Genomic DNA, 25,550 nt, shown 5'->3' on the forward strand with positions numbered 1-25,550 from the left:
ATTTCTGGGAAGCGGTGCTCATGGTAACCAACGTAAACACATGCCACCCGCCTCCTCTCCACGGAAGAGCCCAAGCGGGAGAAAACGGCCAGCATGGCTCTCAGCGAGGACCAATACTATGAAAAGATAGGATCTGTTCAGAAAAGCATGCACGAAAGGTGAGGCTGTAGTCCTGTTTTTTAGCGGGGACACGCTGAGATTTGTGATCTCTCCTGCCTGCTAGCCTCCTGCTGCTGGAGGAGAGCAGCTTAGCTAGGCAGCTAGCGCAGACACAGCTGCAGTACGGCACTTTAGCTCTGCTACCAGCTGATAACGACACTTGCACCATTGTTAGCAAGCAACAAAAACTCCTCACAGCTCACATAACAAGTCAGACAGGTTTATGCAGCTAATATATAGACGTAGGTTGAGGTTGAAGCTAACCTGAGATGACTTAGAGACGTTTGCGCTCGCATGTGAGCTATGCTAAAGCTAATGCGTATCCTTTTGTTGTGAACTTGCAGCTAATACGAAGAGCGCATGAATCATTTGCACATTCACTGCAGTTAATTTGTGATAAGTAACACGTAAACCTCTTTGATAACTTACTCACTGAGCAAAGCACGACGACCCTGCTGTGTTGTGTTGCTGACAGCTCCTGTGTGTTTGCAGTGAGAAGCGGAGGCTGGAGCTGGAGAGGGAGCTGTTCGCCTATTGCATATCTGATAAGAGAGTGTAAGCCACCTGGGTTACTGTCTTAGCAATCAAACTTTTGCTTTTGTTGTTGGTAGCCACTCTAGTCTCTTTTCAGCTGTCTGTCACACTTGTAACATGACTTTGTAGCTACTCAGGACTACAGCTGTAGTGTGTTTGATATGGCAGTGAAGAGTCAGCATAGATGACTGAAGTCTATATCAGTGCCTGAAAGGGTTTAGCACATATCTCTATGTCTTCTGTGCACAGATGCATGGTCACTTGAGTTTATTTAATTGTCAAAATCTGAAATTATTTATTCTATGAAGATATGGCTGCTGTACTAAATTTCTATTAGCCCACTGCTTCTTTGCCTAGAAGGAGAGCAGTCTGTTTCCACTGTAGCCTAAATGATCTCATCAGTGAAGCGTGTGTTGATAGGAGGCATGAACACATGATTTGGTTAATAACAAAAATACGTGGCACGTAGCATTCTCTTTTGAAAGGGCGGCTCTTATTTTTGACAGTGCTTTTAGATAGTGTTTCTTTTAAATAATAGTTCTCTACTGCCTTCAGCTCACAGATAAAGCGTGCCAAACTGCGCAGTTATCTTAAGGAAATCTGTGAGAGGGAGACACGGGCGAAAATGAGAAACCTTGAGCTTCTGAGGGATGTGGAGCGCATAGAAATGAGCATGAAGGAACACTGGCCCGATCGTGGCCCCCTGCTTCAACAAAGGGTATATACCCCCCACACCCACACACAGACACACACACACAGACACACACACACACACACACACACACACACACACACACACACACACACACACACAGTTTCATTTGTTCTATGGATTAGCCTATCTTCAGTCATTATACAATATTATGTGCCACAACGTGGACAATGTTTGTTCCTACACGCTCAATTGATCCAAGTTAAACAGTTTAACTTTAATCAAAATATTTGTCTCCACATATGATTTTATATATTTAGCAGAAAACAGTTCAGTACAGAAAGTATTCTCACAGGTCACCAGTGGACCTTTATACTGATCAGACAGTGTGTGACATTTTTTATAGTAAATGTGGACATATAAATGCCGCATGTTTACCCCCCATTTGCCTTTATATCATACTCTAATTTTCATACACTGTCGGAATATTTACTGGCAATTGCTTGATGTGACAATAGTCAACACTCAAACAGTGCAATTTATCATGACAGGCAAATGAGCAAGGAAGAAAACAATGAGCCAGTCAGATTATCACTTAAAACTCAACGACAGTGCTTGACAGCTTAATATCGAATTAACAAAATTGGTTAATTATGACTCACTGAGTTAATTGCCCAATATAGAGACTCTGAAGTGCTCCAGAGGTTTACTCTCTCTCTCTCCCCTCAAGCAGTTGGTTTATTTCCTCTCGATGCTTTATGAGTCCTACATGTTTGTTGTTATTTTGGGTGGCCAATTTCCTTTTGATTTCAATGTGGATATCACCAGATGTGACATTTTGGTACACGCACACACTTAGCAAAAAAAAAAGAAAAGAAAATTCTTCCTAGATGCATAGAGTGTTGACTCAGACACACAGCCATATGAGCATTTAAAGGTAATCTTTTCTATTATTTGTAATCACTGTCCATATTACGCAATAAATAAAATAAAATAAAAAAAAAATAATTCAGTGCAAATAGACAACAAAAGGAAGTAGTTGAGCATTTGTAGGTGATCTTTTAATAGTTGTTGGTAATTTTTTTTTTTTTTTTTTGAAGAAAAGGCTTGGGATGTTGGAGTTAATCCCTGTGCCATTAACATTGCCGTTAGATTGTTTAATTGGAGCCGGGATTAAAGCAGTCAGTCTGGTTTGTCAGATAATTGATTAAAAGTGTTGGCAGCCACGTGGAGGACACTCACCAGGGAAAACCCGTTGTGACTGACTGACGTTTGACATTGGGCCATTTTGAATTTCACCAGCCCCCACACACAGGCACACACGTCTGGGTGTTTGCAGATCATGTTCAACACACAGCATTATCATGTAGCCAAAATCCCCAGTGTCTGCAAATGTTTAGTGTCACTTTACGTGCAGCATATCAGTTTGTCCAAAATGTCTTCATTATCAAAAAACACAATAGATGATCTATCTATCTATCTATCTATCTATCTATCTGTCTATTTTTTTCAACAGGCTGAGTGCTCGAATAAAATTTCCAGATTTATGGCAGCAAAGAAGAAAAGAGAGCAAGAGCTTGAAGTGGTAAATGACTCATAAGAAAAGCATAAATTGTTTGTATGTGTGTTTATATGTATAGACTCAGTGTTTATATACTCTATATAAATATATTTTAAAATTTAATTTAGAGTCGCACCATTTATCAGCCAGTAGTATTGGCGGTGGCTTCTGATGTTTTTGGTTTGTTTTTGTTTTTGCTGAAATCATACAGATGAAACAACAAACCGATTTTCTACAGTATGCTGTGTGATTTTCGATGCTTGCTTGCTTTTTTACGCATTCTGTTGTATGACAAAAAAGGCTACTTGTTTTTCTGTATCAAATCCTTTCCTTTTTTGTAATGTTTACAAGGTTAATGCAAATCTCAGTTCTATCAAGCTGTGTGTGCAGGTTTAGAACAACAAAGGAAAGTAGACATTATGCGGGGTAAATCTGTACAGAAGTCTACATTTAAACTGTGTATCTGTAATAGCGCAGGTGTCTAATCCTAGCTGGTGCATCTGTACAAGCGATGTAGTTCAAGCCCATAGCTGCTTTCTCCCTTCACTTAAAGCAGTTAAAGCTCTTTTAGATGAAATGTCTAAGACATCTCATAATAACTTGGAGCATGCTGTCTAGAGCAGTCACTTGTAACTGTGTGCAAAACCCCCCTCAGCCTGTCGATATTGTAATGAGCAAAATGGTACCGTCACTCCATTATGCATACAAGCCATTGGCTGGCAGTGTGCATGTCCCTCAGGCTGCAGCATTCATTAAGGGAAGCTTACCGGGCTGAAAGCTGGAGACAGATGATAACGGGATATGATTTTCATATTTAATACATTCCTTGGAAGAGCACACGCGTGCCGCAGATTGATAGAAGAATCAATTGCTACTTTAGTGAAACACTTTCTACTTTGCCCTGCAGCTACCGATGGAATCACTCAGCCAAGAAATTAACTTTTCCTCTTTTTTACCTACTTTGTGGATCTGCTGGGCAGGCTGCATGGTTTACAGTGAATGTTATTAAGCAGCTAACTGTTTGGTATTTAAGACGCTTATCAGAAAAGAAACAGAAGCCATGCTTTTTGTTATTATGTTTGGAGGGAGGCTTTTTTGCTGCTCTCTCTCCCCCCCTCGGTGACATTGCAGACATGAATCAAAACTTGCGTAGAGGATTTCTAATAAGATTAAAAGTTAAAACATTGATCCTGAGACATTCTTCTGAAAGATGGTGTGAAGAGAATTCTGACCTTGGCCCAAATAAGCTACCCTTATTCAAAATTGAAAAGCAGATAGTTTTACACACTTGAATTAAATTTCTGTAGAGATTAACCCATTTTGCTTCATTTAAGAGTTTAACATTTCAAGAGGCGAAATAATTATACACATATGAATTCATGAGCAGTTTTGAAAAGTAGTCTTTATTTCCTGTGGGGAACACTGAATGCCCATGACGGCATGCAACAATCTTGCCATCTTTTTGGCTTATCGGAATTGTATTATACTTGGCGTTTTTTTGCCGGTGATAATGGAGAGTTGACTTGCTAACAGTGGACATGGTATATGATTGTGTCTTTAATATTTACAGGTTGATGCTGTACACAAACAACACCATGACAAGAATTTCAAATATCCACCAGCAGCAATTTTCATGGGCTTGCAGACCTCCAAAGAGCCTGCTGCTGAAGCTGCAACCACAAGTGAACACTCTCACCAAGCATTGCATCGTTCACCCAATCGCAGCATGCACTCCCCTGAACGTCTACCAAGTGGCCTTTTGAAGGACTTCAGAGTTTGCGGAGAGGCTGCCGCCGACAACCGACCGCATTTATCAGATGACATTTCAGGCTCAAACGATTCCCCCGATGGCTGTAATTTGAGTGACAAACATGAAAGGATGGTGGCGGTGCTCCCATCTGTTCGTGCCTTAACAGGCACAGCTGGTGGTGTGCCTTTTGGAGGTGATGATGAACAAGCGCCTTCACCTCCAGTGACCTTGACGAGGCCCGAGAAGAATCCTTCACCTCTCAGCAGCATTAACCCCATGGGGGCCGAGAGTTTCCCTGCAGAATACTCTGTCTCCCGAGAGGCTGTCCATCAGCTGCCTGTAACAGGGGAAGCAGAGAGAAGTCTGAGACAATCGATGCCTGAAGCCCACTTTGGAGAGGAATCTGGAGATGGGCCAGGTTTGCAGCATTATTAACTCAAAGTTACTGTCTCATAATATTTTTAAGTAGTGGGTATTTTCTTTTCATTGTGTTATCTGCAGATTAACAGTTGAATGCAATTTATTATGCCCTTCTATCATTTAAAATAAGGTGGATGCGAGAACGTCAGCACACCCAGCTCCAGTGTGAAGCTCTCGGTGAGCAGTGCTAGCGACCTGTCCGTCTCTTTGACGCACTCTGAGCTGGAGGAGGATCTACCTGAGGGTGTGGCGCACCCAGACATCATCCCATCTGCGGGAGCGACGCCTGAGAGGAGTGACACTCCTGGAGAGAGTGATAAGCACGGTCGAGAGTCATCCTCCCTCTCTGAGTCCAGGAGCCGACCCCAATCAAATAATGATCCCATACCTCACGCAGCTGCCACGGAAAGGTATGTGCAACCTCTTACCTAGGCCTGGGTAATATGACCAAAATCGAACATCATGCTATCTTTGATGGACTACCTTGATATGATTATTAGTGCTTTCTTAAGATATTTACACACTAGGGATTTTTCATAAACAATCAGCAACATGGATATGATGACCAAGCAGGCACAGACAAATAATAGAACAGCTACAACAACAGCTGTAACAAGCTATAATACACCCTTTAAAACTGACAAAAGGCTACACTCATGCCGCATCATAATATTGCCATACCCAAAATCCCAGATGATATCTGGTCTCATCACAATATCAATATAGCATCCATGTATCGCCAAGCCCCTGTCTTACCATCACTGTTTGGCTGATTCATAGTGACTCACTGAAAACATGCACATTTATTTTGTTTTAGCATATTCTTAGACAGTGCATGCTGTTCAGTCAGTGTTTTATTCCGCGAATTAAACAAAAGTGTTCTAAAACTAGAAAGGAGAGTGTTCCAGAGTGGCCATCCTAAACCAAAGGGGACTGTCTGATAGGAGCGGGTAAAGACACCGTACAGTCCTCGCCACCATCACATTTTAGGCTGACAGAGAGGATTGTGGGAGTCACGCTCCATGCCACCCCGCTCAGTGATGCACCTTATAGGGAGAGCTCAGGACCCGTGACCGACAATATTGCCATAATCCAAGATAATGCTGTAACAGAGCAATTTTCTGCTTGAGAGACCTCAGGAAGTCCCCAGTGGAGGAGGAAATTTGTGGCGTCATAGAGTGTTCTGGAGGGTGGGCATGTGGACAACACTCACAGCCACAAATCCTTAGCGTGATGATGGCCTGTGAGTTGAAGGATCATTTTGGATGGAGTTGGAACCACAGAAAAGCTCATGTGAACCCTCGTGAACACAGCCTATGCATTGTCTCTACAGTACGTGTAGAGATGAGCATGAGCTCTTATGCTCTAAAAAACTAAATGTCCCTCTGTTGTCAAGGTTATGTTTGTGCATCGTTAGCTCAACAGAGATTCACTTCCATCCAAGATTCACTAGACAGCGATTTGAACGGTTTGTATGCTTTGAAACAATTCAGATAGATTTCAGGCTATAAACCATGACCGAGTCAATGATTAATTGCTTTTAGCCAAAAATGTATATTTATTGAATAAACCCATACCACAATGTAAGATTTTTTCTGAAATGTGAAAGAAATCATACAATAGAACAAATGACTCCATTCAAGTCACCACAATGTTAGGCCTGTTTTTTTGTTTTGTTTTGTTTCGTTTTTTTAAGAATTGTTAACAATTCGATTCAAAGCATTTCATGTTGTTTGAGGCCGAAGCGACTCAGTCTGTTTATTTCTTTTAGCAGTTCGATGCAGTTGAATCGGCACTATTATCAATGCTTTAATGCAATGAATAAACCCCTATTGTTTACCGTCTTATTGTTGAGCAGTTTATTGCAGTGCCCTGTTAGAATCAGATAAACACTGTCAGGAAAAAAAATATTCCTCACCAATGCAAACAAGATAGGTTACTGTAGCCACAAACAGGAAGATCCATTCAGAGAGGTCAAATCAAGTGTTTGGTTTGTATCTGTGCTGGAAACAATGTGCAGAATTATTTTTGCTCCTTGACAGTAGAGGATGCTTGTTTGTGCATGACAGCGTCTCTGTGTGGTCTACTCTACTGTTACAGTGTGACCTCAACAGGAGCTGCAGTTAGCCTGTGCTGGGGAGAAGATGGTGGGGGTTGCAGCTTTCATTGTTAACTCGGAGGGCTTCTGTGTATGAGGGGAAAACCAGTGGCTTTGATGTAAAGCTCTGAGAGCATCCAGTCTTTAGCGTCCCCCCCACCTCACCCCCCTTTCTCTCAAGGTTAGAGTTTATATCGGTCCCTCCATTCAGCTCTCAGCTTGGAAAAACAAGCCAGAGCAATTCATTAGATTATTCCATTATATTCTGCCTCCAGCATGGCCAGGGTGAGTTTACATGACAGAAATATCCCTCAGGTTTCTTCGAGTCTCATCATAATGGCCTTACTCTGTCCTCTTAAATATGGTACCCCTGAACTGCATGACAGTTCTGCTATATTGGCGACAGCGTGTGATACAGGGTAAGGTGATTTTTTTTGTTTGTTTGTTTAGTTGATTTTGTTAATGAAAAATCAAAGTGAAGCACATTGTTTTACATAAGCTTAAAAGTTAATTACATAATTGAAATAGAGCTCTGTGTGTTGCTATGTGTTTTAAACACATTTCTTTCATGTGTCCTTTATTTATATATGTATATATATGTATATATATATATATATATATATATATATATATTATTTATTTTATTTTTTTTTAACATAAGACTATTTTTTGTTAACTTATTGCACACTAGCATAGAGTACTTTGTAGCATAGAGTAGTTTGTGTGCTACCTGTGTGTAGGACATATTCCAAATTTACCCTTGCAGTTTCTTGCACTCCCTGTGCTATTATTACTTGGTATATTTTCCTGCTTCTTTGTGCGTTTTATTTTCTGTGTCAGCGTGGTGAGATTCACCTGACACCAATCACTCAATGGTGAGGCCATTCCGCATGGTAAATCACCCTCGGAGATGATAGTGTGCACTGTAGAGCAATATCACTGCAGAGAGGCTGACCTCTTTCTCCTGGCTAACAATACACTCCTGATGATGTCGACATGCGGACAAACAGCAGCATCTAAAGTGAGGTTGAAGACCTTGCCATGAAACCTGGCAACAATACACAGAGAGAGAGAGGTTTGCAGCAACACACAACAAATTCACTTTCTCCCTCTCTAAAGGTCTCTTTTTGAAGAGCATTGACAAATAAAGTGGAAAGGGAAAGATGATGACTATTTCAAGGCCCACGCTGACGATGGGGGGGGGGGACAGAGCTTTTGCCTATGCTACTTCAGCCACATTGAAGAGGACTTAGTGCAGATGGATTGCACACTACAGAATGTCATGGATATAATTCAAGCTTCCAGCTTAATCAGGATGTTACCAGGAAACAACCTGCAAAAGAGAAGGAGCAATTGTTTGCTGACCCCTAACCCGTGAGCCCATTACAGATTGTCATAAATTCTTTTTGGCCCTTTTTATGTAGTGGGGCTCAGGGATCTCTCGGCTTGGGATTTCTGGGAGAATTCAATGAGGGCCACCCAGAGCTTAATGCTCAAGAAAGAGATATCCACATGCATTAGGCATCCATTTCTCATTTTGCAGCACCACACAGGGTCAGATTAAAGTGTAAATCTCTTACCAAAAGAAATAATCTTGAGTCTCTTTTTCCCCCTTGAAACGTTTTTTGCTCTTCTTATTTTTGTTTGAATGTGGGATTTTATTTTAGTGTTAAAGAGTTGTTACTATATTCACTTTTTGATTTTCTTTTCTTTTCTTTTCTTTTTACTACCAAGTCACACATTTGTAATTAACTTTATTTTGCCATTAAACTGAAGAACTGACAACTAAGAATTTCTTTTCATATTCCTCCCCTGCAGAAGGCATCCAATTCTATCATTTTTTTATGTTGGACCACATGAACAACAAGCTTTTATGTCGAGCGTCCCTGTGCAACCTGTCATTCCGTCACCATCAATACACATTATTTGAATAGCTAAAGGCCCAACCCATGGCAGTGCACTCTAATGACAAGATTCCTCCAGCAGTCCTTGAACAACTCAAGTAAAATCACCTGGAGAAGAAAACATATCACAGAAGTTTTGATCAAATGGCATCTTCCTTTTACAAATAGTGGGATTATTGATCAAATGACCTTTCCCTTTTTTTAAAAAATTTAATTTCAGCCATTTAAATGGGTAATATTCTTTCAGGCTCTCACACGAAGGACTCTTTCATCTGCTGAACCACATCGAAGGGCAACTCCACTATGAACGGACAGATGTCTACAGGGACTCATTGATTGATGGGAGAAAAGTCAATAAAATTATCAGGTGTGCCTTTTCTGTATTTTCTCTTTCATTCGAAACACAGATTTTTTTTTTCTTTAAACACTCATCAAGCATGTTCTGCAGATCTGGGGGAATGCGCATTGTCTTACCACCAAGGGCTCTCACTTTAGATGAAGTGCCATCACTCGGCACTGACAGCATGCACACACGTCTTCATTTCTGAGGGGTTTTTCGAAACATGTCGAATTGTTATAGTAACCACCCGTTACTGTTGAATTATTGGTCTCAGCAATTAGGTGTCGGGGAGATGGAGGACGGTGGAGTGCCCATGTTTCATTACACTGAGCTTATTTTTCATAAGCCTTTTTATATTTCATAGCATGATTAATTTACCATAATTGGAGCTTTTGTGACAAAGTATTTATGGATAAATGTCTGGCAGTGGGAAACTTTCTAACTCTTTCTAAACCCAAATTATACACTTATCCCCATCTGGGCAAACATGAAAGGTATAAATGATGCCAGCACTACCTCAAGAGGGACAGAGAGTGGTGATCTCCTGCCGTGGCCTTTGGTATAATGTTTACTCCTGCTATCATTGTGCTTGTGTGCATTGGTGTGTTTGATTATACTTGTGTATGTGTGTGTGTGAGACTCCTGACCTGCGGGCTGAGCCCAGGGCTCCATGGCGATAGCTGACTGCTCTCTATATATTGGGCAGCCTTTGTAACAGCAGAGCGGGCTTGAATGACGAGGACCTTGAAGCATGTGGAGCAGTCGTCCTTCATGAGCTTCAGAGGTTGTCATGGAGCACAGCAAAGGGCTGCCTGCTACCACAGGACCTAGTTAGTGCTCACCAGTCCAGCACTGAGCCAGAGGAAATAAGGTAAGCCTCCTGGTTTCTCTGTGAAGCCACCACCAAAGATAAGGCATTTGATGTGATTGTTTTTTTTTTTTTCCTCAATTGTCTATCTTCTTTTTCAAATTATTGAAACTTGTGATTTTGAGATTGCAAATATAATATTAATGCTAAATTAAGATTTGATTATTTGTCTGAAAAAGCTTTTTAATGAGTGTCTTTCCATGCATAATATAATAGATACTTTTGGAAAAACAAATGCCGGATGCTGGAGCTGATTTTGTTGTGTCACAGCTTTAGTGCTCTTTAGTATTGTGTTGCCTGCTAGCAGCTTTTGACATCAGGGCTGTGTTTGTTTGTGTGTGTGTCAAGGGAGACATTTTCAACTCCTGCTGCTCCTGTAATAAATATGTGTCATAATGGAGTAATTCAGAGCAGAAATATCAGTGCTCTGGAAGTGACAGAGTTCAATAAATCTTTCTCTTCTTTTCATACAGAAAGTGAACAGACTTAAAGGTAAATTCCACTTTTCAGATAAAGAGAGGATACCTGCCAGTGCTTTTCTTTATTTTTTATTTATTTGATATTTTGACCAGACGAGAGGAAGACACACTTACAAAACTAGCTGATATTGTGTGCGCTGCCATTCGACATAGTCTCACTTGTCCACAAATGTAAAGGTCATCAGTGGTGTCACCTTTGAAGGTAACACTGCACGGGTGAATGTCATGAGCAAATTAAAATGCCCTATCTGTGACTTCCAGTCCTTTTGATAATGAGTAGTTATACTCTGCAGCAAATCCATGCTCTGCTTCACTACTCTATTGATTTCACTGAGACCTTTCCCGCTAACATATACTCAGTCCAAATAAACGTATCTAGCAGATTCATTTACACCCCTTCTTTCCTGTGGAGATGCCTGTTGGCTGTTTGACCTTTTAGCCAGTTTTCAACCAGGAGTATATTGGCTGTCTCTATCCTCTCCATGTTTTCTTGAATTAATTTATGATCTAGGTCTAATAGAGTACATTAAGATGGCACAGTATAACAAGCTTATAGGATGCTGCACTATAAAAATCAGACAGTGTGGCACAAATGTCATTACATCTCCCTGTGATGGAAGTTTAAAACTTCTGAGCTACCCCAGTTGTCTTGACATTCATTGAACCTGTCACTCTGTAAGGAATTACAATTGCATATTATTTTCACATCTCCTACTGTGTATCCAATGAGAGAGCTTCTCTTTCTCTCCATCCGCACCCCACTTCCCTCCGTCTCTCACTCCCTCCCTCCCTCCCTGCCACAGCTCCTGCCTCCCCCCCGATGCCGCTCGGCTGTGGGATCGCTGGTTCAAGCACGCCCTTCTGCTCAAGGAGCAGTGCATCCTCAGCACTGAGCGCCTGGTCCAGCTGTTCACCCCGCTGCTGCTGGAGCGCCATGCCGCCTACAGCCACCAGGTAGCGTCAGCAGCACATACACACAAATAAAGGCTCACACACACACATGCACGAATGCACACTCTGAAAAGCACGCAGACATACACAGACACCCACGTAGGTCTGCTGAAACTACAGCGAGAGAAAGGGCTCTTCTTTATCACTTAAGTCCAAAAATTACAGAATTGTTTTTCTCATGGTAGCGGCTATTGTTTTTTTTTTTTTTTGCTTTTTTCGGCAGGGAGGAGAGTGAGCGTAAGGAGGGGTCTGTGCATATTTTTGAAGAAGGTTGTAGGTGGCTGAGTGCCCTCTTTGCGTCTGGTGTTTGAAACCCAGCCCCGGCTGCCTACTCATTAGATTGTTCCACACGTTGACCTAGACCAAAGGGAAACCCTGACCCACACGCTAATCGCAAATAACAGCCTTGGCTTGAGCTTCTTTCATCCCGTGTGGCTTATTCTTCCGAAAAACACTAGCCTTTAATTTGTTATTAGCCGCAAGTATAGCCAGTGCCTGGGCCCACATGAATGAGGGAGCCATTTAGACCTTCTTCAAAACGGACAGCAGTCTTTGAAATTCCCCACTCATTGACCTTGTGCAGATCATGCTCAATTAAACCAGGAAGGAAATTACCGTGAATATTCACACTTAGCACCACTTATGGCCTAAAGATGATGCTAAGAGCAAGGAGCCTTTCTGTAACTCATTGCCTGTGCAAGTATCCCCATTGGACTGGCATCTGTCTTTGTCAACTACATATAGCCATTTTACAGGTGGATTCAGAAAATACACCATTCTGTCTAAGAGAATGATGGTAAATACCTGCAGGGTTTGTTTTGTTTATTTCTGAGGAATCTTCTTGTGGGGGTTCTTGTGGCATGGAGAAGTCGCTGCAATGTCCCTGACGCAACTGAGAGAGGCAAAGAGGGAGCCTGTAGAGCCTCTTGAAAATATGAACTGACAAAAGGAAGAGAGGTACTGCCATCTCCATCATTATGTCCAAGTGCATCAGGAAAAGCCTGAGTGAAAATCTCTCTCACTCTCTCTCCTCTCATACAACAGCTTACTCTCCACACGCAAGAGCAAACAGAAATTTCCATTCACGTCTTGCCACAGAGCCTGGCCACTCTGACAAATGGGAGCATGCAGCTCGCATGCACATACTCAAAGAGGCCCTTTGAATATTCAAGTGCTAACAGTTGCATTCATTGATATTTAAAATGCAGTGGGTCTGTGAGAGCCCTCAACCCATGGTACATTTGACTAAATCTAAAAAAGAACAAAGATAGATATCGGGGACAAGGATCAAGACAGTTTTTATTGTGCAACAGCATCAAATACGTGGCACTAAGTGGCAAGCTCAGATTGGCATGTGTTTGTGCCTCTTCCACTTTTAGAAAATTAAAGCATGTACATTGTCAATCTCCACTGCGACCTGCTGATAACAACTCACAATGTACTTAAAGTTTTTCCTTGTCAAAACCCTCCTGATCATCCCCTTCATATTAGCGCTCATTAAAAGTTGCAAACGGCCATCTTAGGCTGAGAGGCGGTCTTTGATGTCAGAAGAGAGATGAAGATGGCAAGGTTTGATATGGGGGAGGGAGAAAGGAGAGAAAGGAAATCGGTGTGTGGCATCTCCCTGCTCCTCATCTCACGGAACAGCTCCTCTTAATTGTGTATCCTCATCTCCCCGGAGATAAAAATGAGCTGGAGAGGGAGGAAGAGAGCAGTTTGTCTCAATCCTCTCAGCCAAGAGGGGAGATATCTGGAACGTGTTGCACATTAACGCCAGGGTGATTGCATTCTTTAGGCGCTTCTCTAATCTCATGGATGAGAGGAGTGGGGGAGGAAAAAAAAGTGATTGAGAGTGAGAGAGGCAGAACAGGAGTGAAAGTGTGCAAGAGAAATAATCTTTTTTTATTTAAGCGAGAAAGAGAATTTGAAGTTATTTTCTCTTGGCGTTTCAACATGCACTGCCGCTGCACCTCTGTGCGAGCAGCCATGGCCAAAGTAAATGACTTGCCTAATTGGTGAGAGTTCAATTTGACGCTTCCTTCACAATATGCGGGCAATTAGAGTGTGGTTTTAATTTGTGCTGCTTGCAGGCCAAAGTGCTGCTGAGGACACTTCTGTCCCGGTCCAGTGAGGAGTGCCCCTCAGCAGAGGAGGAGAGTGACTCATCTTCGCACGGCCTTCCCTCTCTCGCTGACGGTGGAGATGTGAAGCCTGCCAGGCGGGTACAGGAGCAAGAGATGCAAGGTCACTGATAGGACATTTAGCTGGTTGATTAGACAAAGCAATTCAAAGTGCAGTGCAATTGGCACATAAGAGTCTTATTACACCACTACTACCGGTTATTGTTGACAAAGGAATGGGTTTATTTCCAAGCATTCAAATGGTCTTCCTTCAGTAAGAATGTGTGAGTCTGCCAACGAGAAACTTACAAGCCTACATGTTTTGATAGCAGTGATCTGTTATTGTCTCATTGTGTTGTTATTGTTGACAGTAGATTGCTGAAAGCTTCCACAACATTCCAAACTCAGAAAAGTCTGTCATTGCACAGTAATATGGAGAAAGACCAAGAATGGGAACAAATATAGACTACTACCATTTTTTGAGAACCACCTCAGCAGAGAAATAGAACTTCGCTTTTATGAAAGAAATCAATTTCACCATGGACCTTTTTTATGAATCCCTCACAGCCCCAGTCTTCATAGGGCCCTCTATTCAGAGCTAAAGAAAGCCCCCCCAGTCCCATTTCTATCCCTAGCCTCCCTTCCTCCCTGCCTCTGCTTCTCACCATGGGCTTCCCTTTCTTACAGAACTACAAAGTACTGAAGAGGACAGCCAGGACGAAAGCCCTGGGGAAAGTATTCCTATTAGAGGTAAAAAGGCAGCGCCGGTGCCCCGGCATTCACACTGTCCTTATGTTGTGGTTTGTTTTGCTCCCACTGCAGTGAATAATGGGCTCTTTTACGCAATGGCTGAGGCAGGATGATCAAGGTGAATCCAGGGTCAAAGTCCCACCTGAAGAGCTGTGCTAGTTCGCTCTAATTATCTCCGAGAAAACACTGGCCATGTTTTCAGTGTGGTCTGTAGCATTCTGGCAAAACTGATAATTCGCTGTCCCGGCATAATGCAGCTGCTTTAATTGTCAGGACGCCAGGGTGCGAAGCGCAAGAGATCTATCATCGGTTCTCATTATCTTCTAAACAATGCTCTGGCAAGGCCAGACTTGAAAAAGACTAGATGTGAAGGCATCCTGGAAGCGCTTGGTGCGCCCATCCCTCAGCAGAACCTCTGAAATGTAAAGCAATTCTATATTACACTTGGCTATCAGATTTCCTACTGGGCTTTTCATGTGTGTGCATCCCAAGGTGCACAGCCAGCACAATGAGTCCAGTTTCCAATCGCTACACCTAATCAAAAGAGGGGAAAAAGAGCCATGACTAAAGATTTTGCGAGGGAAAGCTTTCACTGTAGTGAGAGACATTTATCTCACAATCAAATACCATAACCTTGGAATTGATGGTTATGGCTAGGGTCTACACACCTAATGTTGCATGGGCTTTTTTAGACTTAATGTAATATTAAACAGCTTTATAACATGCTGTGGGTGGATGCATGCTTGAAATTGTCACATAAATGTTATGTAGTTTTAAGTGATTAAATGTGTTTTTTTGTTGTTGTTGTTGTTGTTTTTTATATTCTGAACACAAATTGATAATGTTCACATTCAGAGTCATCCAAGATGAAAAAATAGCTTTGTGCTTTGATATGTTGTGGCATGTTGTTGTAGCAGCATCATCTTGAGACAACTGGCCATTTATTATGTACATCTGCTCTGTTGATTTTGCCAGTGCAGTCTGTGTGCTCCTCTCAAATATGACACCTACTCCAGTGTGCGGGAAAGTCGTTATGAGTGTTTTTAAAACAGAAAATCAATCATCACCTTCCTGGTAGGGGATGCGGAGATAATGTGAGAGGGTGATTGCCATCTCATGGAAACTGCCAGTGTATACGCTAGGCTTGAATCAACAGATTTGCTCATTGGGCACAGTGTTTTCACCCACTCGGTTCAGCAATGAGACCAAAAGACTCAGCCACTGAAGCGTGTTGTCTCATCAAACAGAGAAACCTCTGAAAGTTGGAAACCTGGGTTTTAAGCAAATATTTAACAGTGACGTGTGTGTATGTGTGCGTGCGTGTGTGTGGGTGGATGGGTGTCCATGTGCCTGTGTTTGCGTCTGTGTATGTGTGTCCTTGAACAGAGACAAAAGCATATCAGCTGCTTAAACAATCTGCCACGCAGGAGAGGCTGCAGACTTCTGGAGAGGAGGAGGAGGAGGAGGAGGAGGAGGAGGACTGCCTGTCAGGTAGGAGAAAAACTCCCACCACCGCTCCACCCTACCAGACAGTAGCTAGCCACTGGAGCCTAACCATTGGTCAACATTCGCCATATGTTCTCATATCCCATAAAGAAACTACACAAAGACCACAGCTCCCCTGGACACTGATTCTTTGAACACTAGTCAAAGGCCAGTGCTCTTAGCCTCTCGCCATAAGTTTCCATATTAATATGCATCTTAGATTAGCTTGTGATTAGAAACCCAAATCAAATGGTTTTATCTGGCCCTGTTTGCTCTTTTAAGGAATAAATGATGGCCATGAAGAGGACCTGGGGAGGGCCAAGCGCTTCTCACATCAAGACCCTTACCCTCGGTAAGAACATTGTTATTATTCAGCGGGCCACAGGAAATGGGCCACCAGACACCAAAGTGGTTGATGTACATTTGCATGGCCACTCTGATAATTCCCTGTTCATTTCCATAAGATCAAGGGGGCGCCACCCATTAACTCGCTGACAAAGACAAAAGGCCCCCAAAGCCCCTCTCCCTCACTATTTGCAGGGTTCAACCAGGTTTTAGAAATCAAAAGCAAAACAGCTAACAGGATGGATGAATTGGTGTTGTAATCTCACTGTCTTGAAGCTTGTGCAAACAGATCATGTCAAGAAGAGAATCAGAGACAACTGTTTTGGAAGAAGGGGACTCAAGTACAAATGTCCTTTCATTTTTCACCCTTGAAACACATTTAGGCTGCTCAAATCAGAGCCCTAAGTGGGTCGGAAAAAATATCTAACGGTAAATAGCTCGGTAGAGGCTAACACCGTCGTGCTTACATTTGAATATCAACACGACTTCATCAAATCTGCAATTGCACGTCAGGTCCTCAGAGCACCTCTTCACCATGAGCCCATTCGGGCTCCGGTAATGGCTGGGTAAACGTTATGAGGAATAATCTTCTCTGATTTCATGTGATTACTGGGCACCACACTGACACAAGGGCCCAAAGTCTGCATCTCCCTGGACTGGCCAGCAGGCTCTCCCAGTCTGCCTATTAGCCCAGGGAAGGGTTTAATGGGCTGGCTCTATTGTGGTCCTCATAGTCGCTGATGTCTCGCACTGCAACCCACTCCCCAACCCCCCCGTCCCTCAATGACTGCCCTCTTTAATAAACATGAGCCAATTTTGGGCCCAGACCCTCTCAGATGGCGCCTGTCTCCCTGTCATTATGGGAAGCCCACAGTTTACGTGATAAAACATCGGCCAGAGAACAAAAAAACCTAGAAGAAACCAGAGAGTGATGCGAGCAGTGATGAGACACCAGTTGTGTACATAAGTAAAATAGGACTAATAGGTAATTATGCATGCCTGACACTCTAATCTCACCAGGGGTAGGAAGGAAGCTGTGCCAAGAGCCGCTAGTCACCATCTACCCTCTCTTTGGTCTTACGGTGATTTTCCCCCTGTCTTTTTTCTGCTTCTCCTGGACGCTTACATTTAAGCATTCCACTTACCACAGTCACTTCTTGCGCTTTATTGCTTCCACAAGTGGTCTGGAAGCCCTGCACTTGAGCGGAAGCATAACACTGCAGCATGCTCTTGCCCTGCTTCCCTCTCTTTTTTCTCCGTCTCACTCTCTCTCACTCTCTTGCCCTTTCTCCATCTCTTTGCCCCTCTTCCTCTTTCCGACTGATCCTCTCTTCCTGTATTTTCCTCTCCCCCTCTCCATCCTACTTGTTAATTATTTGCTTTATTTTGTCAGTGAGCTGATGAGTGACATCAAAAGGAGGATGGAGCTGGACTCAAAATACAAAAATGGCTTCCTCTCTGTTGTCTTAGACAATAATTATGATTTGCCAGTTAAGCCTAGACTACAGCCGAGGGATTGTAGTTTAAAGCAGAGGCTTTGGTGCAAAAAATGCATTTATAGCCCTTTGTGTGGCTCCTCATTATGTGTGGGCCCGATTCATTAAGTAATTGGTTTGCAGTTGTTTACATGAGTATTAAGGCCCTCTATTCAGGGGCCTTTGAGAGATACATTGTGCAAATGTTGCATGTTATGAATGCAGAATGAGAGGCGGGGGGCCAGTCCTATTGGCCAAACACTGCACTCGGCTGAAAAGCGAGAGAAAAGCACTGGGTGCTACTTTGCATAGCAATGACTAGGGCCTTAATAAGCTTTACAGATTAAATACATGCAGTCTATACAAGATGCAAAGAGATACTCTTAACACATTTATATGTGCTCATTTCACTATTATGGTGTTGGAGAGAATTGAGGTCTTTCATATTCTTTTCTCTTTCTCTCTTTCTCTCTCTCTCTCCCTCTCTCCCTTGCTCTCTCCCACACAGCGTTTTTCAGCCAGATACTTTTATAGAATCTGCTGTTTATTGTATTATAACTCGTGGGGAAGCGACTGATCTGCAACATTTACTAAGGATTTGTCCATTAGAAATCTTTTGCTGTCTTTGTGAGTGGCAAAGCAAAATCACTTTGTGGTTGAGTGGGGATGAAAGGAATAATGCACGAAGGAGTGAGTCTTAATAAGCAGCTGCACTCCATGTAAAGACCACTTGTTCCCCTTTGTACGCGAGTGCATGCCACTGCTTCCTCTCGTGCAAAGAATCATTGTGCTCCTTTCTACTGTAGGCATTTCAGATGCCACTCCTTTCTTATTTTATTTTGGGGAGGGGGGGTATATCTCTTATTTTGCCCCTTTTTTTGATCCTAAAAAATGCTTGGAAACATGTGCATGGACACACACACACACAAAACTGAACCCTCTTGTCATCAGCCGGTGTGATGATTGTTGTGTCTCGTCCCTGCTTGACAAAAACCTTGACTCAACAATTAGTGATTTGCAGCTCTGCCTTGGACAACAGGATGTGCTCAGGCATTCGTCCCCAATCTCTCTCTCTCTCTCTCTCTCTCTCTCTCTCTCTCTCTCTCTCTCTCTCTCTCTCTCTCCCTCCCTCCCTCCCTCTCTCTCTCTCTCTCTCTCGCTCTCTCACTCTCACTCTCCCTCTCGCGCTTGGGGAGGCGATGTGTGTGGCATCTGTGACAGCTCACTGAGTGGAGGGATGGCGGGGTGAGGGGGCATGGGCTGGGAAAGGAAGAGAAAGCGGGGAAACGCAGAAAGAGAGAGCGGGAGGTAGAGGGAGACAGAGAGACTTTAGCAGACAAAGAGGTTGTGAAAGAGGGAGTATCACTCGTGATGGGAGGGAAGCACATGTACACAGCTACATGTGCTGTAGTTTATGTATGGTTAGGAGTAACATTGTACATGCACTCCTGTACGTGGTTGTTTTGGTCTGAATAATATATCCTGTCAAAAACAATCCACTCCATAACCTGCAAGTCTTTTTTCAACTTTTTTTCTTACATTTGAAAAGATAGCAGTTGATCTGCCCTTCAGGCTAGATAAGGAGATTAAAACAAGGGCAAAACATAACAAACAAGAGCTTGACTTCAACATGAAGGCAGCATTTAGAGAATCCAACCAGATGAGGTCACTGTCCTGCACTGACTGCTGTATTTTCACCTCAGTTGTCTGCGTCACAGTAAACCACAGCAGTTTAAACTTTTGTGGTTTATTCACAAATCGATGCAAAATTATGAAAACCATGGAAAAATGTCATTTGCCACAAAATAATTTTGTGGTGTATTTATTTTTTTTTCTTTTTGTGTGTGTGTTTGTATATGTTTCACAAGCCAGCAGGTTAAGTTTGTGTAGGTTATGTTTCTCAAATTGTGTAACATTAGGTGAATGATCAGTCCTGCAACCCTCCTCTGCACTGTCTGTCTCCACGAGGCTGCCACCAGTCAGGAGGAGAGCGCCTGTGTACAAATCACTGGCTCAACACCTCTTTCTCTGAGCTGCAGTACTTACTCATTGCCAGCAGAGAGCACTCACATGTTAGAGAGTGCCCACTCACAGTGCACTCACAGTTGCCTCTCACTGTTGGCCCCCAGTGAGGGCTACATCCTGGTACCATTCAGGCCTGTTAGAGAACATCTAAACAGAGCCTAAACAATGTTTCTATGGGGTCATACCTGGGATGGGAGTAGGAGTTGATGGGAATGATGAGGTGATGGGTCTCCCTTTACCTTTAAACAAGCGCCGCTGTGCAAGAGCGCTGTTGTGCTATTAGCATTTGTGTGTGGGTGGTAGGAGCTTAAAAAAGCCAGGGTAAATAAAAGCAGTTCTGTGCCTATCGGTTTGCGAAAGCCAGTATTAAATGCTGGGTAAGCATTTCCACAGACAGAATTCTCACTCCCTATAATGTGACTAGCAAATGAGAAAGTGAAATACATATATATGTAGGAAGTCTTACAAGGCAGTTTTTAAAAACTCCAGACAGGTGTTATTATAAAATAGACATTAGTAAGAAAAAATTGCGATGTAAGATCATAGTCTTCTGTTGCCTTGTGTGGTATCTTAATGCATAGACTGTCTGTGTGTTTTGTCTGCTGGATGAGTTCATGTTGGCATCAACCGAGCATATGTTTAACTGAGTACAGTTGCCTATACTTAAATATATAAGACAGTATTAGTATTAATTGTAGCTGTTTAGTTACACTTAAAGAGATCATCACAGTCTGGACACTGCCAACACAGAAAACAATTTGCCAGTTATGGTGTGTTGTTTTGTGTGTGTGCCTGAGATACTCTGTGTTATCAATCACATTACATGTTGTTGCTCATACAGTCTCACTTGGTCTGAGGCGCCGTCATTTAACCTGCTGTAGGACATCCTCACCAATAGGTAATATAATCCATCACTGCAACCTCAGCCATCACCCGTTTATTGTGGAAAAAAAACCCACTTTGTTTATTCCTCTCAGGCAGTCACTTACTGGCAGCAACATCCCACTTAAATGGTGTTTGAATCACACACATCACACACCAGTGCACTCACTGCACACAACAGTATGGTTTACAAATGGAATAGCTACACATGAATGAAATGTTATTAATTTAATGAGTTAACTTGTTTTTATGGATTTTATATTAGACAGTCGCTGCACACTTAGCCAGCATTTCTTTGATTTTTTTTTTTTTTTTTTCAACTCTGATATAAGCAATACATGACCTTTCAAAAGATGTAGGTTTCAGGGACCTTCCCTCAGCAAAGCAATATAATGTGAAATGGCTTATGGATAATGCAAGATGGAGATGCATTTAAGGAAATGCACTGACACCAGAAAAATGCCCTCATTTCCTTTCAAGCTCTGAGTGTCCAGTATGTATAAAATATCTCATCCAATTTTAGTTCTGTGCACAGTGGTATGCATAGCAGTCACAAAACTGTTAAAACGTAAGATAAACAACAATATGAAACAATTGCAAAGGCCAGACAGAGAGAATGAGAGAGATATTGTAAAAGAGGGCATTTCAATAGCTGTAATTTGCATCATTTTACACATTACATTCACCTCTGTCTACCAAAGCCTGCAAAACAGTGGCCAGCCCAGCCTTACATATTCAGATCATTGCCTCAATTAAGGGAAACTCACCAGGAGATGAACTGGCATAAATGTTTATGGAAACGGAATATTAGATTGGTGGGGTCAGATCCAGACTGGGCTCTCTATTGTAATAGCCCTGTCTTGAAATCAGTCCCGTCCCTAGCTGAAGTGGAACAGCTGATAGACCATTCCCATCCCGGGGGGAAGTTCGAGAAAAGAAAAGCCCAATTTACTCCCTGCAACAGCTATTACTGCGGCACAGGAGAGGAAGTAATCGTATGGATTATTGCTGTATTTTTGTTGCTGCAGGGCTTGCTGGAGATATGTTTCCTAACAGTTGTAAATGGATGCACTAGTCCCCATGGTTTAGTTGTGCTTCAACAACTTCTGTACTTTATCCGTTATTCGTTTTAAAAATCTGAATGCAGATAGCAGCCGGATTTTTTTTTTTTTTTTTTTTTTTTTGAATGGAGATATGCATATATCTATTTCATTACTGTTTCACGGTCAGCCTCTCCCAGAGCTGTCGTTCCACACTATTACAGTTTTTGCACAGTAGCTTTGAGAGACAAAACCTTATTCTGTTCTCATTACTGTTCAACCCACCAACCTCCCTGCTATGAAGCTCAACTTGGACAAGGGTTAATGAATAAAAACATTCTATCGTATACATTTCATCTGTGTGTAACGCTGCACACAGATGAAATGTATATTCAAGTAGACAACTTTTATCTATCATTCAAATTAGGATGGGTAACCATTTAACTGTTTTTTCTTCTAGATATTTCTATATATTTTTCTGGTATGCCCAAAGCATAAATATCACAGTAAACAATGACTTTTGGGTATTTGCATGACAAATATACAATTTTCCAAAGAGATGCATCAAACTGATTAAAAATACCCACAACTATAAGTTTGGACTCAAAACAGCCTAAAGTGAAAGATAGCAAAAAATTCACCTACTATTCAGCAACATGTGTTTTGCACCAAATACGAGCATACAATCAATTGAAATATACAACCTGTTAAAGGTGGCATGAACTGCCTTGTCACTGAAATGTGATTTCTCATAAGGCAGGCAAAATCCTGTATTTCAGCAGAACACAACAGCCACATGTGCAACGTACTTTCAGTTGCAAGAAGGGCTGGGCGATAATTCGATTAAATCGATTATATATTATATTTAAGTTATAACGTGGTGAATCATAGCTGTTGATGGCTCCGTCAAATAAGCCAAACAAGTCACATGATCATGCCAGCAATGTAGTACCTAGTGAAAACCAACAAAAAATTGATTTGAATCACGAAAAGTGAAAAAACTGAATTTTTTGGCCATATTGCCTAGCCCTTGCTGCTTGTTTGTGACCATGTCCTTGCCTCTTTGTCCGTTTATTTCTCTTTGTCTGACATTGTCTTCTTCAGATGGCCCATGTTGTGATTTACAGGCTTTTTATACGATGTACTGTCTGAACAGATGCATGAATCACCCACATATTCTGTAGGAAGTCCTATAGCCTTGTGAATACAAAGGTTACCTTATAATGATTATACTGGCGATATGGTTTAATGCTTATATCACAAAGCAATCTGCTCACAGTTAAGAATGAGAGTTGTATCTTTTCTCTCATTCTGCCTTGAGTGGTGCAAAAGCAGCAATACATAGTTTGGAAGATAGCAATTGGAACGTATCCAGGGTAATTTGGTCCTTATACTCGGTATACAGTCACTTGTGCCAAGAAGGGAGAGAGAGGGAGAGAGGGAGAGAGAGATGAGGGTGATTGAGAGGATGACAATCAAAGAGGTCATGAGTTTGAATTGATGCAGATTGAGGAACACAACACATGATTGTTTGTGCTGGAGCTCATCTGCTTAAAACTCAGCATCTTTTTTCCCTCTGTTTCCAAGAAAAGCATCAACACAGCTCACATATATAAAGTCCAAACAAATGAACCATATGGATATGTATGCTAACCTGGGAGATGATGATATATTGTGGGGCTTTGAATAGGCCCTGTGATGATGTAAATTAAAGAGGAGGCCTTTATAAGTGGAACGGGGGGCCTTATTGCATATGCATTGAGGTAGATCAAAGCCTTTTCGGGGGTCACACATTTACATAGCGATATTACCAAAGCTATGGGAACCTGGCAACCCTGTCCTTGGACCACTTTTGAATAAAGAGGGCCTTGTGGAAGTCCTTCAGCACGATTAGAACAGGAGTCAAGAAAGTTCCCTTCGCTGCCTCTGTCTGAGCTCAGCCAGCAAATCTCCTTCTCCAGGGTGAAATCGGTGTCCTCACAACCTGTGTCACAAACACATTTAGGACATGGTGGTCATAAAAAGCCATGTAGCATTTCTGCATGGTACACCGATAGACATTATTGTTTTGCATCTGTAAGCTGAAGTGCTCCCCATTTCCCTTATTTTACTTTATTTCCTCCTGCAGTAATATCCATTTAAAATACATAACACAGTCCCTGGATAATTTCTAAATTAATGTTTATTTTACATACAATACATTCTTTCTGAAATGCTGAAATGAAAATCGTTTTCCAACATTTTGAGATTGGTGCTAAAAATGACTGCAACTGTATGAAAGGAAGCCGAGAATAATAACTTTACTTACACTACCAACTGCCTTTGTGTTTCAAGGAAGAAGATGAACTCAAAGCCCCGTTCTGCTGAACAGCTAAAAGGTGAGTCTTGAGAAAATAATTTCAATTGCTTGTAAAGACATGGTGCCAAAAAAGCCTCTGTTGAACAGATGACCATAACGAGCTTCATGTGGAAAAATATATAAAGTGATTATGGAATTCATCTTCACAAGAATATGAGCCATTTGATTATATTTCTGTGTAAATACAACTGTCCCTTTTGAGGATAAGTGTAATTAAAAAAAAAAAAAAAAAAGGCCTTGAAGCCAAATCCAGGTGACTGAAAACTTAGAAAGAGTTATAGTACTGGCAAGCTATATCTAATCCTCTAATAAATTACTAAAATAATCTAAAGTCAGGCAACCTTCTGTGGTTCTGTCATTACATTTCTAAACAAACCATGATCAAAAGCAAATTTAAGGGGTCATTTATAAATTGCTCCAATGTTAACCCTGAAAGAGATTTGTCATTTATAACAGCATGCAGCAAGGTGAATAGATGCATTGATTAAACACAGATCAGACTTTACAACAGGTAGCATGGCCAGATTTCCATTGTGCAGTTAAGGAACAGGTAGCTTTAGTGTCGTGCATTTAACCTTAAGAATACTTGGAAGGAGTCAAGGCTGCATGACAGGAAGGATAAAGAATGAAATATTTGTAGAAAATACACCATGCCACTTTTTTTTTTTTTTTTTACAAACTTGGAAAGGAAGATGGAAGATGGATTAAAGAATCAACTAAAAATCATTTGCAAATGACTCAGAATCACTGTGCCTTTGTGTTTTTTTTGTCTGCACTCTTGCAATAGCTTTGTGGGACGAAACGGATGACAGCAACTCCGAGATTGAAGCAGCCTTACGCCCTCAACCTTTCAACACAAACAGCGATGACTTTGATGACTTCTACGACTGACACTACCCGGGAGATATTGTTTTAATACGGCACATTATATCACCGCAAAGTTTCAGACAGTTTGGCTCACGGTAATTTACCCCTTGACCATTATTTTAGTAAACGCCGGGTCTACACTGTAAATCATATGCGCACTGTATCGTAAAAACAAATAATAAAGTTGATAGCTCTCACGCTGGGTAAAGTATGTGAAGAGTTGTCCAACGCTCTGATGTTAACCCTGCTTCAGTCTCTTTATCTGAACAACTCTTCCAGCTCATAATAACAGCTCGAAATAGATTAAACGGATCTTTTAAAGCGATTTGTTTGCACTAGGCTGAAAATCATGCATTTTGAATGCCGCAAGCATCTCCGAGTGCTCTACCTCCAGTACGCTCGAGTGTAGTGATGTGAGTCACCTGTGAAATGACAAAGCACAATGGCCACTCTGGATGCTGCTGCGCGACCTGTGAACCTGCTGAA

At 41.9% G+C, this 25,550-nt stretch overlaps 1 protein-coding gene across 1 annotated transcript; it reads left to right on the forward strand.

Moving 5' to 3' along the window:
* Positions 1-12: 12 nt before the first annotated feature.
* On the forward strand, positions 13-25,306 carry kiz (kizuna centrosomal protein). The gene is made up of 15 exons (XM_030044857.1): positions 13-158; positions 652-714; positions 1,249-1,411; positions 2,862-2,930; positions 4,477-5,074; positions 5,207-5,486; positions 9,326-9,445; positions 10,125-10,289; positions 11,569-11,719; positions 13,807-13,960; positions 14,524-14,586; positions 15,973-16,077; positions 16,354-16,423; positions 24,173-24,216; positions 24,985-25,306. The coding sequence occupies exons 1-15, from the start codon at positions 94-96 to the stop codon at positions 25,086-25,088; spliced, it is 2,214 nt and encodes a 737-aa protein (XP_029900717.1). The 5' UTR covers positions 13-93; the 3' UTR covers positions 25,089-25,306.
* Positions 25,307-25,550: the final 244 nt, after the last annotated feature.

Source organism: Myripristis murdjan, chromosome 22 (genome assembly GCF_902150065.1).
Source record: "Myripristis murdjan chromosome 22, fMyrMur1.1, whole genome shotgun sequence".
NCBI classification, from domain to species: domain Eukaryota; kingdom Metazoa; phylum Chordata; class Actinopteri; order Holocentriformes; family Holocentridae; genus Myripristis; species Myripristis murdjan.